General features: G+C 42.4%; 2 protein-coding genes across 3 annotated transcripts in view; one reads left to right on the plus strand and one right to left on the minus strand.

Annotated features, from left to right (window-relative positions):
• The window catches only part of LOC116216936 (uncharacterized), a 245,225-nt gene that overhangs the window by 129,797 nt on the left and 98,310 nt on the right, over positions 1–17,118 (minus strand). The window lies entirely within an intron of this gene.
• Positions 1–17,118, plus strand: part of LOC100548043 (vascular endothelial growth factor receptor kdr-like) — a 120,763-nt gene that overhangs the window by 78,469 nt on the left and 25,176 nt on the right. The window contains exons 13-21 of the mRNA XM_085230389.1: positions 4,998–5,291; positions 7,129–7,275; positions 8,842–8,967; positions 9,079–9,185; positions 10,451–10,586; positions 11,886–11,990; positions 14,365–14,481; positions 15,702–15,790; positions 16,680–16,845. Coding sequence (XP_085086515.1) covers positions 4,998–5,291; positions 7,129–7,275; positions 8,842–8,967; positions 9,079–9,185; positions 10,451–10,586; positions 11,886–11,990; positions 14,365–14,481; positions 15,702–15,790; positions 16,680–16,845 — 1,287 coding nt within the window. The remainder of the gene's footprint in view (positions 1–4,997; positions 5,292–7,128; positions 7,276–8,841; positions 8,968–9,078; positions 9,186–10,450; positions 10,587–11,885; positions 11,991–14,364; positions 14,482–15,701; positions 15,791–16,679; positions 16,846–17,118) is intronic.

Here is a 17,118-nt window from a genome sequence, read left to right on the forward strand (position 1 = left end):
GTTACTCAAAGCAGTATGTTCCCAAAGCATCCACTGTACTTCGTAATATCTAGGAACTAAAGCCAATGCTGCAGCAACTAAAGAGGCAACTTGCATAAAATCACACTTAAAGGGCTAAGACAGTGCTTGCACTTTACGTAACTATGTCTTATTTTCATTTTTTGCCTTTTGGAAAAGATTCTTTTACAGGAAAATACTGAATTGGCACATTTTTGGTTTTTCCCCCACAATGAGCTAATATTTCATATTTTATATTTTAAAATCAATCTAGCAGCATCTTGAGACACAAACGTTTTAATCACACATTTTTAATCATGAGGGAAATGAAACCTTGGCAAAACTGCTGACACTGGTTCTGGTGGAAGCTTTTCATTTTCACCAAAACAGACTACAATTTGAATAGTGCTTGGGGAGACATCCTTGCCCACTAAGAAAAGACGGAGTGTGTGTCATTGTGTGGAAGAGGCAGATGCTAACTGAGCATGACTGACATGTATAAATGGTGTGTTTAAAAATAGTGCTGTTTATGGATTAGAAAGAAACACAACCTTTCTAAATTTGGCCATCCTGGCCCTAAAGTCGGTCATGCTGCAGTGGTACAGCAACCCCAGACTGACCTGCTGCTGGATTGCTCTCACCACGTGGTCTGCTATTGGGAGGATGTGCAGGGAGAAGTTTGGAGCTACTAAATGGGGCAAGTTCAGAAGCAGAAGGCACCAAGCAAGCTGTGTGTGTAAGCATTGCCAAGGTAGTAAAAGCTTTGCTGTGACAGAAGGGGTGTATGTTTGGCAGAGGTGGTAGAATAACCTGTAATATGCTGTATCATGGATCCTGCCTCAGAATTCAAACTTTCACTTTTCCTGATACAAAACTGACAGTTCAGGAACATCTTGATGAATAGAAAGTGAGAATAAAAACATTTTGCAACTGCTAGGCTGATTTATTTTATGCAGATTGAACCTAAAAGCTGAGATGAAGGCTGAACCAGACTGTCAGAGCACAGAGGTGGTGTAGGAGCCTTCAGGTCAACATCCAGAAAAAGGTTCCCAGCAGCTTACGGTCAGCCACTGAGCCTTGTTCTCTGCAAAGCAGCTGCAAACTGTGGGGCTCCACAAGTAGTTCAGCACTTTGTTGGTTTTAAATACATGATTTCCCTTTATCTCCTACTGAAGAACAATCTGATGGCTTCTGAATTGCTTTCAAACTTTTCAGCTGAATTCAGGTTAATTAACTTCTCCCTGCTAAGAAACCTGAAAATAGGTTAGCTAGACTCTCTTCTTTCCTCAAAAAACTTGTTCCGTAGGTCAGGATAGAAGTGCTTTGTCAGGACACGGCTCAGAGTTACAGGGAAACTCAATCAGATGTTGCCCAGCTGCATCTGCTTGGTGGGGAAATGTCTTCAGCCAGGTGCTTACACGTCAACATTAGAACGTTCCGCAGAAATGTATTTATCCCAATGCAATAACTTCAACAGCCATTTTGTTCTTCCACTGCAAAGACCCCTCAAAAACTCACAGACACTAGAAACAGCACTGGAATCTATTTTTAAAATCTTTTCTTTGCCAGTAAAATTTGTTCCAGTGAAAGGTTATCGGGGTTTGGAGATGACACTGAAACCAAACCATATAGGGGGCCAAGGAGATGTGAAACCATATCACCCAGTGACCATGCTTCCAATTGTCTGCTCTGCACCTTGGAAAGAGCAGCTGTGTATTACCATAGCTCCACAGTAAGTCAGATTCTATCTCTTGAGCGATTGTGCTAAATACAACAAAACAGGATCCCACCCATACTAAACTTCCAAATGTTCTTAGAATATAAATGAATTATGCTAAGAATAATAAATAATAACAAAAGTCCTTTTTCAACCCATATCTGATTGCAGAAATAATTCAGAAAAATTGAATGAAAAATTTCTACCAGAAAGAAAATAGTGTATTACAAACAGGAGATAAAAATCTGCTATCAGATATTGGACCAGCGAATGAACTGGGCCTTTCTGGAGCTGCCACTCTCACTTTGTTTACTCCCAACATGCTTACAGAATTTAGGAAAAGCTCTGTGCTGCTTCAGATGGCAGGGCTCTGCCTTCCTATTTCTCACTCTCCCTACATGAATGAGGCTGGCGGAGCCCCCTCTGCTCTGACAGGCACAGAGATGGAATCTGGAAAGGAGCAGAGATTTGAATTACACTGATTATTGTGCAAAGCGCAGGAAATTAAAACCAGTTAATTCCTTGTAAATAGAATTGGAGCCAGACTTTCTTTTGATTTATGCTGACTTTTTACCTTCTCCCAATGGCTCATTTCCCTATTTTGTCGTGGAATCCCACACAGTTGAGAGTGCAATTCACGGCTACTACACTGTAACACAATATGAAAGACAAATGTGTGGTGACTGCTGATAAAAGAGAAAAGGCCCCACAGAGCATTTTTCTAGCCCTCTTACTGGGAGTCTTACAAAACACTGTATCTGTTCAGAGAGAGGAAGTCAACCACTGCTCAGGTTCAAGATCATGTAAGCAAAGCAGTGCAAGGGGGGAACTGCCTTACAGCTCCCAGCGCTGCAGCCACTCCCAGACAATCCAGGTAAGGGAAGAACAGAGAGGAGGGCAAGAGAAACTTTTATTCCCTTTTTCCTTCCACTGTAATGAAAATCAGTGAATATTCTGTTGGAGCTGAAAGAGCTTGAAAGGCTAACAAGATGGATGAGAATAGCACAACTTCCATCTCAAAATATTCAAAATGCTAAATAAAAAATGTCCATAAGAGAAAGGACAAGAAAAACTGTGCTTCTACTGCTCCCAGAATGTTGGCAGAAAAAAAAGCCTGTACTACTGAGGTTCAGCGGGAAGGTGACACTGTTGAGCACCATGCCCAGGGCAGTGCCTGCACAAGAAATGCAGTACTCCTGGTGGACTTTTCCCACAGCCACTCATGGTAACACCCTGCAAAACAGATGGGGCTACGAGTTGTGAGAATTAGTGCTCCTGAAGAAGATCCTGCCTGAGGGGTAGAGGAAAGAGCAAAAAGGGCTGCAATGCAAACCTCTTTGGGGTAGAGTTCAGTCTGCCTTGCAGGCTTGCAGGGCTTCACAGTGTTTTACTCTGGGAAGCATGTCCAAGCTCCAAGTTCACCATTTTACCTAGAATCCATGCATGCTTTCTCTGGGATCCAACTCTAAGGATAATTCAGGCTGGAGAGGATTCCAGACCATTGAGCTTACCTAAGGACCAAGTCTAATCAAAAACCCACCTGGTTCAGTTCTACAGCTCTCACAGGAGATCATAAAAAACACTGAGAAAAGAAAGCAAGAAAAAGTCAGCTAAAGGGGGCACTTTTTCTCTGTTTTGGTTTGATGAATGCAAGGGATGCAGCTCATGCCACATCCCACTGTTTTCACTGAACCTTAATTATTCCTATTTTGAGAATTACTGCTCACCTCAGACTTTCCCCCTTGTTGCTAAGTGTCATGTTGATATGTAGGAACCACAGGGCATCAGATGGAGGATGGATGTGTTACACAAGTCAGCTTGAGTGTGCGGCTAGCACTAAGAAAGGAAGCAACTGAGCCTAACAAAAAACTGCATAAAGGAAGCTGAAATTTCATTAAAAGAAAAGGAAAACAATTTCCACAGCTGTGGCCTGAGGGCTCTCTTCTCTTTTTCGGAATTTTTGTAAAATATTTCTGGAGCCAGCCTTTAAAAATCACTGAGGTTATTGGTTATATTCCAGATGACTTGTGAAGAAGATTTTTAAATCGTATTTGAAATCTCCTTCAGGGCTTTGTATCTCATAGAATATATAGTCTATTATAAGGCAGATTGGTTATTATAACATCCTTGCTATTTATGCTCAATTATAGCTTCAACAGAGCTTTTTGCAAGGGTTTACAGTGTGAACCCCTGGCCAAATGCCAGCTCCCATGTGGAATTTGTCAGACTGCAAACGTGACGCATCGTCGCTCCTCTTTAACTGATGTCCCCCTCCGAGTGCCATCCATTGGAGAAAGCATCTTATTAACAGCTCAGTAGTAAAGCAGCAGTCTATCATCAGATTTATTGCAAGCAAGTGTTCAGAAGGTAAACCAGAACTAGTGTTCTCAAGGTGTCCCACCCCAGTACTGTGCCAGGTGACATTTTTAAAGGATTCTTCCCAACTCTCCATTTCAACTGCTTCTGAATCCTGACCTAACAGACAGAAGAACAATCTCAGGCCACTGTGGTTATCAAAGCACTTTCATTCAAGTATTTTGGGTGCATAGATTGTGAAACTAACAGAATAAAATGAGCAAAGAATATTTTGCAGACATAATTTAACTGCAGGTCCCTGGCAGCTAAAGCAGTAATAGGAATTGTCTGTAGGCCAGATTTTGGCATTCTACTCAGAAACATTTTTTCTTGTCTTCAAATTGATTCAGTTAGGCAATTCAGGAAAATTGATTTTTTTCTGAAATGAGAAGTTACTAAAAATATAGCAAGAAACTGCTTATTCATTTGTGTATAGGTTGGAATCTGCATCAAAGTATTGCTGTGCTAACTATTAAAGCCTCAAGGACTTGTACATCATTAGACCAGTTTGTCCATCCACAGATCAAATAAATATCCATGTGAAAGAGGAGAGAATTGGGAAGATTGTTCAGTGGTGAAGAAAGAGAGTGTTACTTGTGAGAAATGGGAAGAGGTTTCTTTACTCTAATGCAATTACACTTTCAAGCACTGATAGCAGATAGAAAGAGAGGATGTCATGAACGCATTTATCTACCTGCATAGCAGAGTCTCTTGATTAAACTCTCTTAGTTCATTAACTACTTCTATATATAAACTTTCAATTAATTACTTGAAAATGTAATGCCTCTTTGCACAAGCAAATGCGGATCTCATTAGAGTGGCTGGTTCCGTTGGGGCTGCTCACTGAAATCCAATCATCAAGTTGCAAATGGGCACCCAAAGTCATTCTCAATTGCAACTTAATGGCAGACATTTTCTTTTCCTGCAGATGTGCCATCAGGGCTGCAGACGGCCCCACAAGTCACAGCCATTGCAGGGAGCACTGCCCAGCTGACCTGCCGGGCCTCCAGGTACATCTACAGCAACCTGGCCTGGTCCTACCCCTCCGTGGGGGCGGCTCATGGCAGCTCTCTGACCCGGAGCGCTGACGCCTACTCCATTTCCCTGACCCTGATCATTGCAAACGTCACAGAAGAGCACAGCGGCCTCTACAAGTGCCGTGCCCAGCACCAGCACAACGGCAGCGGCACGCTGGAGCAGCACACACGGCTCCTTATCAGAGGTGGGTGGCATTGTCCTGCTGCTGGGGAAGCAGAAACACTGGGCTCCCTCCAGTGCCCCTCAAAGCACAAGGTGGGCAGCATTTCCTAGGGACAGCCCTCGTACACACTTTGTGGTTTTTCATATTTTTGTGTGAGATTTGACACCTAGCCATGAATGCGATTCATCTAGCCATTACTGGTTTTGTATAAAATGTTCCCCTTACTCAGAAAGGTGATTTCAGCAGCCTTTATCTCCCTGGAGATAAAGGCTGGATACAGGTTTAGTCCTGACTGAGGAATAAAGACACTCCCACCACATTAGCAGCAGCACAGCTCTATCTGTTGGAACTGCAACCCCAGGTCTGGGGGGCTTTGGGAGGGCTGCCAGGATGGTACAGATACCTGGTGTAACCACAGATGTATCTGGTCAGGTGTACAAACTAGGGATGTGTACCACTTGTTCTGGGTACACGGGATGCACTTCATTATAATAGCATTTTCTTACATGCACTCAAACCCCCGTCTCTTTTATTTCCATGAAAATAGTAGTACTGCAGATCCCAGAGCCATGTTTCGTTGCTCTGGCTGTAAAGGACCAGACACTTCCTCCAGCACCACACACAAACTCACTAAAATGAGTGAAATTTCTTCAGCTTCATAATAAAGAAAATGAGAGGGATCAACTCGAAACCTTCTTACAGAAGAAGTGCTGCTGAGAAAGTGCCTCATGCTTCTAGTGAAGAAAGGTGAAGAAAAGCCCAAAGCACTGAAATAGAGCAGAACTGAAATAAATGGCAGCAAGCAAGGGCATAGCAAGCAGAGTGCTTTAGAACTAAGTTAGTGATTTCTAAACTGGCTTCTCCACTCTCATTAATGAGTGATGAGACACCAAAGTGGCAGCTCTGTGGCCACGAGCACTTGTCACCTGCCACGAATCAGGCTGTGCAGCACTGGCTGCACTCCTGCCTACAGTGAGGCATGAGCGCTGCCCCATCCCACAGCGCAGAGCAAAGATCCCACGCCGTATGGCAGCACTCTGGCATCTGCCTTGTCCAGAGCCACCACCAGCATCACCTGCCACGGGGCACCAGGATCCCTTTGCATTCAAGCAATGCACTGCTCTCTCCTCTGGCAGATATTTTATTCATTTAGTCAAATTTCCACCTACGCAGACACCTACACACAGTGGCTACGAGAAAAACACAGTTAAACTGGGAATACAGCCATGGGAGATCTGCAGTCTTAATCACAGCTTTGTGAGAACTACTGGGGTCTGTTGTTTGTCTGGCACATGTCAGAGATGCAGTTTTTCTCAAAAATGTCCACGGAAACACCTCTCCAAACCAGCCCTCCTTCTCCTACAGAAACCAGCTCTCAAATTTGTGTTTTTTTTTTAATGTACCAACGCCCATCAGCTACTCCTTACTGACAAAAAATACGCATTTTTTATGCTAGAGATTTTATTCAATTACTTTCCCATATCTTTTTTAAGTGAACATAATGTATTCTATTCTGTGGAGGTTAACACACTTTGCAGTAAGCAGATAACCCCTCTCATGATGGAGACAAAATCCTTAGAACAGATCCCTCTTTGCTTCCTCCCTTCTTGTTTTGCACCCACTTTGCCCTTGCTCTGCCCATTCTCTGCTCTGCTTCCTTCATAGGATGAGAAACTTAAGGAGGTTCCAGGTTGAGCTGAATCTTTGGTTAAGCAGCTTAAAAATAAGCCAGGTCAGCTCTTTCCATGATTGTATGGGGGAATTTTGCTACCCAATCTCTGCAGCTGGCCCCAGGGGACAAGGTGTAGGAGATGCCTCTTGGAATCTTACTGTGTATTGTTTTCCTTTGTGACTGCAGCAAAGGCAGCTCCATATGTCCTACAGAATCTGACAGACCTGGAGGTTAATATCAGTGGCAAGATCATCCTGGAGTGCAGAGTCAGTGGAACACCAGAGCCACAGATTATATGGAGCAAGGATGGCTACCCCATCTCAGCAGCATCAGGTGAGCACACTTGCTACAGCTCTGCTTTAACTCATGGTGACAAATTGCTCTGTGGGATTGCCACTAGAAGGGACCTGCAGCCCCACAGCTACTGCCAGCGTGGCTGAGTGGGGGTACCAGACATGGCACGAAAGGAAACATGAGCACAAATCCAAGCACGTCGGACCCCTGCAGCAGTCTCTGACTTGGACTTCAAGGGCTGAGCTGCCAACTGGCTGCCACTCACTGCCTGCTCATGCAGCTTTCCTCCTGCACGCAGCAGTGTCTGCAGTCAGCTAGCCAATCTGAGGACATTAGCATAGCTTTAGTGAGATTGAGGAGTACAGTGTGCTGCTGCTCAGTCTGCTTGCGCTAGGCAACAGTTTGTGCATGAAACTGTAACTCCCTACTTGCTGGGAGGCTCTGAGAACACAGGCCTGAACTGCCACATCCCTGGTGCTGGTCACAGTGCACTGCCATGAATTTATGCCATGCAGTTCTATCCAATGGCCAGGCCAAGGCTTGCCGTGGTATCACTCATCTGTTCTTTATCTCTTACAACACAGAAAGGAGAATGGTGCAGCAGCTGTTGTGAGCACGGGGCAGGGCTCCTTCACCTGCACCTGGAACTCCTCGTCTTTCTGTCCTGAGATGTCCTCCAAGTCATGAAGGAACCCATGTCAGTAGCTAGTCCTGTAACTTTAATTTTGCATCTAGGTAGGAAATCTAGGATCATACATAATTCAGATCTGAGTGTTCTGAGCAGAAACTCTTTATAGCTACTGAAATTTTATAAATAATTCTAGAGGGACAAGCATGTAACATCCAACCAATGGAAACATAAATAAAATATTTGGAAAAAACACCTCGGGGTAAATATTTCAGCAGGGCACATGGTAAATTATGTGGTACTCTTGTTAACAGGGACAGAATTCATGGGCAGAACACCCTGCAGTGCAAAATGCCCTTCCCAATCGGATTCAGAGCTCAACATGCTTCCCTGTTTTTGCCCCAAACACATCCCTAGTGAAACAGATAAGATCTCAGTTTTATACCACAAAAGCAGGTAAATTAAATGTGGAGAAGCCTCTCATAGGTCATCCCTAGGTCATGTCTCTCTTGGCAGCCCACCACTAGCTCCTGGCCTTCTGTGAAGCCAGGATTTTTCCAGGGAAGCATACAACCTGATGACCACATTCACATGGTAGAACTCCCACCACTTCCCACAGCCTCTGAGATGCTGCCTTTCTCCAATAGTTTCTTTGAGTTCCCTTTTCTTTCAGTATATAATGTTGCTCTCAGAAAACTTACCTTTTCACCACTTCACTAAATTCCATAAAAGTTTTGTCAGGCTCTGTCTATTTGCAGTAAGATAACAGCTGCATTCACTGTAGGATAAGTGATGCCCAGCAATCTAAACTGGTGTCAGGTTGTTGCCAAACCACAGTAAGGAACATGGCCTTAAAATGATTCCTGACAGCAGCATATAGGTATGGATGGGAGCTCATCTTCAGTGCTCTGTCTCCTAAAAGCATTTGGAAGAAGGTAGATTATTGTAATAAAATTCACCTAGATCCCTCACTGCAGGAATTTCCATGGAAAATAATACCCTGGTCATTGAGAGAGTGAAGAAGGATGATGAAGGGCTCTATGAATGCAAAGCAACCAATGACATGGGCCAAGACAGTACATCAGCCTTCATTAAAATACAAGGTAAGCTCTAAGCTAAGGTAAAACTCATACATTGTGCTGGACTGATGAGAATTATTGATCAATCATGGGCTTTGGCTATATTTAAAATCTGGCTGTATGTTTAACCTACAGGTTCTGAAGAGAAATCCAACATTGAAGTTATCATTTTGGTCTGCACTGGTCTTGCAGCTACCCTCTTCTGGCTCCTTCTGACCCTTTTCATTCGGAAACTGAGAAAAGTAAGAGAGCTTCCATATTGCACAAAGGTGCTGAGGTTGGACTCCTTTTATGCATAGCACCAGCGTTTAGGGCTGCAAGTCATGTGAATGTTTGGGACAAATAGAAAAACTGTGATGATTGTTCCTATAAAATTTAAGTCCAAGATTTCTGATGACAGTCCCCTGCCTTCCCGGAAGATCACTTGTACTTGTGAGATTTCTACCCACTTCCACTGTATCATAAAATCAGGCTACTCTTTCTTTTATGTGCCAAACTGCCTTGCAAGACTTGCAGACAAAACATTAAATCCCCTAAAATGAGGGCTCGATTTCAAAAGCTGTCCAGTAAGATTTCTCTGAAACACAGATATTGTAGGGAGCACTGTTCAAAGAAAAATTCTAGGATGAGCCCAAACCACAGAGTTTATTTTATCTCCATGCACTGGTATTCTTTTACCTCTCTTTGTGACTCAGAAAATTTTGAGGAATTTTACTCTGTTTCTCCTACAACAAATTGTAAACAGAATGGCAACCACAGATCTCTGCTCTGAAGCTCACCCAAATACAGTCCTAGTGCTGATACTTGATACTTGAATAAAATTTCTACTCTTGCCACAAATACAGTGATTAAATTAATGTTTTTGCTCCTTGTCCCAAATACTGTGGAATTTGCTATTATACTTCACACCCACCTGAATCTGTTCACAGGTTCTACCAAATCACGATTTCTCACTGAGCAGCATTAAGAGTAACGATGTTCACCAGATCTCAACTAACTTTAAATTCAGAGGCCACTTGGGAGCTTTCAGACCTTTTACAAGAAAAGATGTCAGTGGTTCCACCAACACAGCACTGCTGCATGCCTCCTGGCTTCACACAAACTATACAAACCCCCCAAGTTTCCACCTTTAATTTCATAATATTCAGTATCTGAATGACAATCTCACCAATGACGCAGACAAACAGTTACACAAGAAAAATTCTGTTTTTGACAGAATACAGCCATAAGAAAGTAATAGATTTTGTGTCCTCAAAGTGTTTATCAACATTAATCCAAGACTCTGCCCAACACTGATGAGTGACAGACATGCATAAACATTTATTTCCCAGATAAGGAGAAAGGAGAGGCAAGAAACTGAAGGGATGGATTTATGGTTTAGAATAAATTTCAGAGCTAAGACTGCAATACAGGGAACTCCCCAGCTTGTTTTTCATCTTATAAATGACAGCTCTCTCCCATTAGAATTGCAAAGTAAACACTGTGAATAATTTTTTCCAATTTTTAGCCTGATGCCACAGATATTAAAACAGGATACCTGTCAATTATAATGGATCCAGAGGAAATGCCTCTTGATGAGCAGTGTGACCGTCTTCCCTATGACAGCAGTAAATGGGAGTTCCCAAGAGACAGACTGCGGTTGGGTGAGTGGTTTAGTGATCATTATTATAAAGAATGATGGTTTCTAATGCTTCTCAATTTCAGTGGATCTGTCGTACAATCCAAGAATCAGCCTACTATTTAGGGCTGGCATACTCCCATCCTTTGGTGAGAATTGGCACCAAGTCACAGAATTCATTGTCATTCTTAATCAAAGTGAGACAAGAGTTTGGTAAGGAAAGCAAAGATGTTGTCTCTCAAAACAGTTATCACCTCTTACTGTTCCTTGGAGAAGTGAAACCGAACAGGGAAGGGAAGGTACCTGCAGGTACTGTGCCTGTCAAAAACATGGCTTCCCGCCTATAGAGGATTAGGAAAGAGGAGTGAATCTGGAAGGTTATGGTCTTACAGTGAATTTTTCTTTTGAAGAATAATCAGTTATTTATCAACCATTCAAAGTTGGCTTTGAGCTGTAAAGAACTATCAAGAAAAACAAACAAAAGTTTAGCTGAACTCAACTCAATGGATGATAAAGCAAAGAAATGTAAAAAGTAGACTGTGTTTGCTTAGAGAAATAGTAACATCTGTGTGCTGTGTGCAACAATGAGTGCAGGGAATATATGTGTGTATGTGTGTGTACTCATGGTGATCAAGCTGGAGAATGGAGAAGAAAGCGGAAGACAGACAAAAAAAAAAAAAAAAGAAGGTGGTGGGACATGGGCTCAAACTGGCAGAATGAAAGAGCCATACCACAGTGCCCAGTGTACCCTACTGCGTTATGGGTCAGAGCCCTCAGAGCACACTAGGTGGTATGGGCCTGAAAATTCAAATGGATGTGAAACTATGAAAGATCATCACCTGAAATTCCATTTAATATAGTTTTTACTTCAAATAACAGTCAATAACTAAAGGGTCAAAGGGTACTGGCTGTCTGAGTGCCTTAGCAGGCCATCTCCATGACTGTGATTCATGAGAGATCAGTGTTCCACAATTCCACATTTAACCTGATTTTCCAGGGCTTGAGGATGAGTGTATGTATTGTTTTTACCCTTAAGCCATATATATATGTATTCAGCCTTGCCTTCAGCTGAATCCAGATTTATTTATTCTACTCTGTTCTATCACATTCTGTATTGCATTAAAGTCATATGGATATAAATCATACTGTTTATATCCATATACTGCAAATATGTGATACAGGCTTTTGTCAGCTGTCAGTCTACATTGTGCCTGGGTGCTGGAGCCTTGTATTTCTTGCACAGCTGAGAATGCATGATTCCCTCTTACCCGATGCAGACTGTTTTAAGCCCCCTTTGGCTCATTCTTGACTCTTGCTTCTCTAGGTAAAACACTGGGTCACGGTGCTTTTGGGAAGGTGGTGGAAGCGTCTGCTTTTGGCATTGATAAATCTTCAACCTGCAAAACAGTTGCCGTAAAAATGCTTAAAGGTACATATCCCTCTGAGATACTCAGGAGACTCCTCAGGGAACATGTGGGCAATAAGGTTTCCAGTTCTCAGCTCCAAACAAGTCTCAAGTTCATTGTGTTCAGAAGGGAGTGGGTTTGCCATATGGGAGCAATTAGTCCTTACAGAGTGGATGTTAACGTGTGGGAAATGACAAGCGGGCTCCATGCTGTGCTGCTGATAGAGTCTGGTATCCCTAGAGGAGGAAAACAGCAGCTTACAGGTCTGTGAGGTTAGAAGGGAAACAGATTACAGAATGTAATTACACTAGATAGTCTGGAATTGGATCTAAGCCTTCGATCACAGCCCTTTCAGATGCACAGCATTTCAAGGGGCTGAGAAAAAGCAGTGCCAAGAGAGTAAATTAGAGACAACTTGCTTGCAATTATAGAAATTAAGGAAAGCTTTTACCATTCAGAATGAGGAATGATGAACTTGGAGACTATTCTTTCATATTACATTTACATATAAAGCCTCTGCAGACAGCTTATGAATAAATGCATCAGTCAGCACATTGGCTTCTTGAGCTTCAGCTTTATAGGTGCTCATGTAGGATTTTTTCAAGGGTGCAGTCAGTGCTTATTGGATAGCTCACAGCCCACATTGCTCAGCATTGCTGCTGCATGACTGTATTACTGCTGATTAACTCCTGCAATGCCATGAACTGGGAAATTCTCTTCCATCACAGCATTTGGCTTCTGTTGCTAGCTGCTTCTGATGCTCTGCTACTTCCCATCTCTCTCGAGTGCCAAACTCATCAGTTTATCAGCTCTCTCTTCTCTGCATTACTTTCTAAATCTTCAGATCATCATCTTTTGTTCTCATTTCCTCTGTTCCACACCCATTCCTTATGTATCCTAGAAACCACTCATCTAGCCACACTCCATCCATACTGCCCTAGATAGCTCTGGGCTTTCATTCACTTCCACGCTGTGCTTCCCAGCTGATCCTCATGTCAACTCCACCCAGCCCACACATATTCAGCAAAAACAGACAGTTTCTCTATCTAATTTTACCTTTTTCTCCCCTTTGGGGGTCAGCCAGCTCTAACCTGGCATTCCCAAACTAACATGCCCATAATTCATCATGTTCCTGAATAAACCAGATTCTCTAGCTTAAGTCAATGGGAAAGAAACAAAAAAGAAACAAAAAAAGGCTTTGGAGATGTTTGCATTACTGTAATTCTCGTGTATCTGTCATTTCCTTGAAGCTGACTAGTGTCTGTTCTGGTTTGAATGTTATATGTTAATGTGCTAGATTATCTGAAGCATTTCAGAGGCTGCTTTGTTTGGCTTTTACCAGGCGTGTGTTCTGGCTCATGCTAGTGTAAATCAGGAGAGGTGCCACCCCACACACATCCATGACACCAGTGACTGAAGAAACCTTGGGCTTGGAATAATTCCTTCTTTATGATGCACAGTTTGGTGAAAATTTGTTTATGGGAATTCTACCAACAGATAAAGAAGTTATATTTGTTACACCAACTGATCTGTTATGAAACTATTTTTTCATTTTTAAATCTTACATGATTTTGCTAAGGCAAAAACAGAGGAAACAGGATGCAGCCCCTTTTTCTTACAATGTATTTTGACCATGACAGTTTCGGAAAGAAGGCAGAGGAAACAGGTCAGCATCTGAAGAGCATTCAGGATTGAGAATGTCTTTCTTAATTTTGGCAGCAAAAGAGAATGGAAATACAGTATGTATTACTACATACAGCTAACCAGTGTTCATGAAGTGTGGAGGTCATGGTTCATACCTAGAGACCTTTCAGCTTGGCTCGAATATGTGTTTCTAGGGTCGATGAGATCTCACAGGACTGAGATTTATTAATGCTGTACATTCTTCAATACCTTTTGGGACTCATCTTGCAGATGTGGGGAGTTTCTTCAACACATGCATTGGACTGATGTTTAGTACTGCAGAGAAATATATACAGAAGTATTGTAAAGAAGTACTGCTAAAACTGCACATCACTGCTACCAAAAGAGAAGTACATTATTCTGTTTGTTATTGCTGCTTAGAATGATTGTTCCTTTATTAAGCTTGCAAAATTCAGTTCTTGCAAAGATTCTCTGGGATCTGATTTAGGTAGGTTACTGTCCCCTATAGGACAGTAACCTCTGTAACCCATTCTAGAGAAAGAAAGGGTCACTCAAAAGATAGTGTTATTCCACTTCATAAAGGTCACCAGGAAACAATGAAGCAGCTGAATTATTATCTATTTGAGAGTCTGAAAGGCAGAGATACTGCAAGTAACCTGGTTGGCTTTTGTTTCCAAGTATAAACAGGATCTCGCTGTGTCCTGTTGAAAATATCCTGTTGTGTAAAGACGATTTTTTCCTGTTTATCTTAAGCAGAATGTGCAACTACTAATGAATGCAAGGCTTTAATGTCTGAACTGAAGATCCTCATCCACATAGGACACCATCTGAATGTAGTCAACCTGCTGGGAGCTTGCACCAAAGCTGGAGGTAAGAAGTGCTCACTAAATACAAAGCAAAGAAGAAACCCTTCTCAGTTACAATGGTATTTCAACGTATCTGTGGTGCAGTGCCCAACTCTCATGCACACACTGTTAATGGAAGCACAAGGAGTGCTTGTACTGCTGCAGATCTGGCCACATCACATAAATGGCTTCTGAAACTTTTCCCTAGCCAGAGGTGTCACTTCTCTGCTGTCTCCATCCTCTGAGGAGCTTTTTCTCCTAGGAGCTCCTCAGTTTCCCAATGCAACTGCAGACTGAAGAAAAATAGCTGTGAGCTCTCAAGGCTGACACTGAGATAGAAGTTACTATTAAAATGCCATTGCAGAATATGGTGTTTTTTCCTTCCTTGTTAGGTTTTATATAACCATACAACAGTACTTCTGATGAAGACTGATATTAAGTATGCACATACATTATTTTAGCAATATAACAACTAACAAATTTTAACACTTTGGCTGAGCGTCTGATGCTGAGCACTTAGAATTAATGCACAGTATATGCTTTACAGTGAAGAAATAAAATACAGAGAAGTCACGGCTGGAAACATATCAAAGCCATGTATAAATCAGTAACAGGAACTACAAAGCTGTGCTTGAATCCGCATTTGCTTGGGGCATCCATGAGAGCATTTGACTTTGGGTTCTTCAGAGAAACATCCCCCTAAGATCTCCTTGCTCTGCCAGACCCCAGCACTCCAACTGGGGCAAGCTGTGTGCTCAGCAGCAGAACCACCCTGACCTGAGGCTAGCTGTGCTCCTGCAGACACTGTGCTGAGAAGGTTACAGCTCTGGTCAATAGGATCTATCAGGGATCCAGCACACTTTCATTGCCTCCACAGGCATCAGCTCCACCCAAAACAAGCATTTGCAAAGACAGAGGATGCTGTGATTCTGTGAACACAATAAACAATCAGTAACATGGAGGAGTGCATATTCTTCTTTATAATTCTGAATTTTACTTTGCCAGTGTTCATAAATACCAATGTTTATCATCGAATGGATAAAAGAATCAGTTCTGTATTTCCTTCTTTCTGTATCTACTGTTCATTAAGTGCTTCTGGAGTGTCACTTCTCTGTTTCCTAAATTCCTCACCTATTTAACAGGAATGATAGTATTCACCTGTTTTGAAGAGGATTTGTGAGGATAAGTTAACATTAAATGCTATGCAGTTCTTCAGAATTTATTTGACTTTCCTTGTCTTTTTAGGTCCTTTAATGGTCATAGTAGAATATTGCAAATATGGAAATCTGTCCAATTACCTACGAGGAAAACGAGGAGATTTCATTGCATACAAGGTAAAGGAATGACAGTCATAAGCTGAAGAACTAACAACCACTGACCTCAAGTTCAGTTTTTTCTGAGTTCACACAGGGGGGTTGATATTTATATAGGCTGCTTTCACACCACACTTCAATTCATATGAGCAAGAAAAGGACATGGGCTTCCTTGGACCTCACTCCCATCCTCTTCCTCTAAACAACTACTAAAGAAATAGTTGGAAATACCCAAATACTAGTGCATTTGAGACGGAAAGGGAACTTCTTGTGATACACTACCCAGCACAAGGAGGTCACAAAAACTGGTTTGAACAACATAAGCCTAATTTGGGGATTTGTGTTTGGTAGCCCCCAGTTATCAAAACTAGCCCACCTTCTCCGCCATGTGCTCATTCCCATCTCCTGCACTCTCCCTTCTGTGCCAATCCAAGAGCTTGTGCAGCATGCAAACATGGTGCAGTAAAGCAAACCATGGTTGTGTTCCCAAAGGGTTGTGTCCATCCACACAAACATTTGTGCTAGCACAGATTGGGCTGTGATACACGGGAAGACACAGAAAGTCAGGAATCAGCAATGAGGAGAGGATGGGGCTACTTTCCCTTCATGAAAACATAGTGCCTTGGGGCTCTCTACACCAAGCCCTACAAGAACTGGAGCCTCTGCAGAGTTATGGTCTATCTGCTCATCCATTAGTCTCATCTAGCCTGCTTCTACCTAACTTTCATGGTTGATAAATGGGAGTAAGGTGTATTAATAAATAGGAAGTCAGGGAACATCCTTTTCAAACATGGTTTGAGTGCATCTCCAGGGGACCTTTTCTCCTCTCTGTATGCCATTCCATTGCATAACTGTCAATACCTAGTTATGACATCTTCGAATGCTAAAATCAGTTTTATACCATTTCTAGTCCCAGGAGAACTCTGGCCAAGCAGAGAAAACCCTGGATGAGTCCAGCAGCGATTTGACCGAGCTGATCAAGAGACGCCTTGAGAGTGTAGCCAGCACTGGGAGCTCTGCCAGCTCAGGATTTATTGAAGATAAGAGTTACAGTGACTCTGAAGAGGATGAAGAAGGTAAAAGAAACCCACCCAATCCCACAGCTTTCATTGTGAAGATTTCTGTTAGTTATTTTTCTGTTGCTTGGTCAGTGCCACACACACCGCTGCACACTTTACAAGCCCTTACACTGCATGATGTGCTTCATTAACCGCGGATTCTTTCTCCTGCCTATGCCCCACTCTGCTTTCTCACAAAAAGAGATTTGCAATAGCATATGTATACGAAAGCTGCTCCTGCTGTGTAGGATTAACAGCAGCGTTTTACCAGAAGATTTGTTAGTGCCAATC

The sequence above is a fragment of the Meleagris gallopavo genome, chromosome 9 (assembly GCF_905368555.1).
Source record: "Meleagris gallopavo chromosome 9, MGAL_WU_HG_1.1, whole genome shotgun sequence".
In the NCBI taxonomy this organism is placed as follows: domain Eukaryota; kingdom Metazoa; phylum Chordata; class Aves; order Galliformes; family Phasianidae; genus Meleagris; species Meleagris gallopavo.